At 38.1% G+C, this 2,500-nt stretch overlaps 1 protein-coding gene across 1 annotated transcript in view; it reads right to left on the minus strand.

Annotated features, from left to right (window-relative positions):
• LOC125029522 overlaps window positions 1-2,500 on the minus strand; it is a 10,528-nt gene that overhangs the window by 7,551 nt on the left and 477 nt on the right. The window contains exons 1-2 of the mRNA XM_047619459.1: window positions 2,466-2,500; window positions 1,655-1,874 (exon numbers count right to left, since the gene is read on the minus strand). The exon at window positions 2,466-2,500 is cut by the window's right edge and continues 477 nt beyond it. Of these exons, the coding sequence (XP_047475415.1) occupies window positions 1,655-1,874; window positions 2,466-2,500 (255 nt within the window). The remainder of the gene's footprint in view (window positions 1-1,654; window positions 1,875-2,465) is intronic.

The following is a 2,500-nucleotide window of genomic DNA, read 5'->3' on the forward strand; positions in this document are numbered from 1 at the left end:
TTTATTTAAAGGGTACACTGTTATATGTCAATAGTGCCGTTAAATTAAGGTTGTATAATTGATATTTTGATTAAGAAAACAATGTGTGCCATCTTTGTTATTGAATAAATTCAATTAAGTTCTGAAAATTATGCATGTATAGGTTAAGAAGAACTATATGTTTGTACTATATGTGATCTGAGTAGACTTTAAATTTTGAAATATATACAGTACTAAAGCCTGATACTGTTACTATAATCTTAGAGAGAGAGAGAGAGAGAGAGAGAGAGAGAAAGAGATCAGAGAAGAGTGCTATACAACAGCCTGAAAGTCTTTGAGATTATCATGAAATATCCGAGGTAAGAAAGAATGTTCAACTGTAATTATATAATTAATAAAGTCATAAGATACTATATATTTGATTTATAGAACAAAAGAAAGTAAATATTGGAGATCAAACTAGAAATTAGAGATAAATAGTATGTCTTCTTCACAGCTGGAGGCTGGCACCTGGCACTGAACAACATCCAGATGTGTCTCTCTCATTATTATTAAGAATTTAAAACCCATTCAAAGCGTAAGTGTTCTTAACATTTATAATTGTATACTATTAAAATGATGTTTAGTCAAAATTTACTAGAATGTGCATACAATTACTCAGATCATGTATAATAACATAAATGCTATACGTAATTTGTTTGTTTGCAAGATATATTTGTTCTTTTAAGAAATGACTTATTTAGATTTATTACATTATATTGTTTTATCATTCCTAAACTAGAATATTGTTTCTTTTCTAGGAATGGGTTTATTATTTAGTTTATTTTTTGGTTTATTCTTTTGTTTATTTTTTTAGTTTATTTATTAGTTTATTATTTTAGTTTTTTTTATGGTTTTGCTGAAGATTGGATTTATTGGTTCCTGGTGCTGTGCACATGAATGAAAGAAAATATCCTTTGGGAGCCCAGGAGAAGATAGCTGAGAAGACCAACTAGTGACAAGTTGGAGTAGCTGGACATTTTGGTAAATGTATGGTTATATTATTGTAAAAGTGTAATGATTTATGATTCATAACGTCAACTAAAATGTGTAAGCTTATTAAGTGTTTTGATATTACCCCTTCTCTCAGTTACCTCTAAGGTTGAAATTAGATCATAATACCCTGTATGATTCTTTATCTTTTATGGTGTGGGTTCTAAAGGTAAATATTGGAGAAACCACACCTTGGAAATAACAGATAGTGCCCATCTGGATGAAATAATTGAGTGGTTCTCAGAGAGGGCGCGACACAAGTAATGTTCACATTAGAAATATATATATATATATATATATATATATATATATATATATATATGTACATATATATACACACATATATATGTTTGTGTAAACACACACACACACACACATATATATATATGTGTGTGTGTGTGTGTGTAAACAAATATATATAGATAAATAGATAGATAGATATATGTATGTATATACTTATATATAAATATATATATGTATATATTCATATATATATATGTATATATGTATATATACATATGTATGTATCAGTATATATATATATATATATATATCGTCGGCATCCTTCCGTCTCGTGAGACGATGGAGTAGTTCCGTAGGGATAGGGTCAGCGGCAACGACGTGAGTGGCTGAATAGTCCCACCCGCGAATGGCAATCCCTCTGGCATTTGTCACAGACGAACGTTGACTGTTGTTGTGGCTGGCGCTCTCTCTGCTTTCGCCTTCTTCTCTTCTCGGCCAGAGCAGCATTTCTCGCGTCCTCGGCCTCCTTAACGGCAGATTTCACAGTTGAGCGCCAGGAAGGCCGGTCCTCAGCGAGGCTCTCCCAGGAGGAGACATCGATGTTGCACTGCTTCATGTCTCTTTTGCAGACGTCCTTGAAGCGGAGGCGGGGGCGCCCATTTGGCCGTGTGCCCTCGGCGAGTTCTCCGTACAGGAGGTCCTTTGGAATTCGACCTGCGTCCATCCTTCGCACGTGGCCGAGCCATCGCAAGCGTCTCTCCCGCAAGATGGCCACCATACTCTTCATGCCTGCTCGCTGTAATATCTCCACGTCTGGGATTTTGTCCTGCCAGCGGATGTGAAGAATGCGTCGTAGACATCGGAGGTGGAAGCTGTGGAGTTTCTTCTCATGCCTTGCGTAGGGGGTCCATGCTTCGCTGCTGTAGAGGAGGCTGCTGAGCGCACAGGCTTGGTAGACATGCAGTTTAGTCTTTTCCGTAAGACTGGAGTTGTTCCAAACTCTCTGGTACAGTTTCGACATAACTGCTGTGGCCTTGGCGATCCTGCTGCTGACTTCTGTTTCCAGTGTGTGTGAGCTTGAGATCGAGGACCCAAGGTAGGTGAAGTTTTCCACAGCTTCCAGCACGTGCCCATCGATGGTGATGGTTGGGGGATGGTCTGTGCCCTGCGCCATGACGCTCGTCTTCTTCAGGCTGATGGTGAGCCCAAACTCCTTGCAGGCGGCGGAGAATCGACTGACAAGCTG

Source organism: Penaeus chinensis, chromosome 10 (genome assembly GCF_019202785.1).
Source record: "Penaeus chinensis breed Huanghai No. 1 chromosome 10, ASM1920278v2, whole genome shotgun sequence".
NCBI classification, from domain to species: Eukaryota; Metazoa; Arthropoda; class Malacostraca; order Decapoda; family Penaeidae; genus Penaeus; species Penaeus chinensis.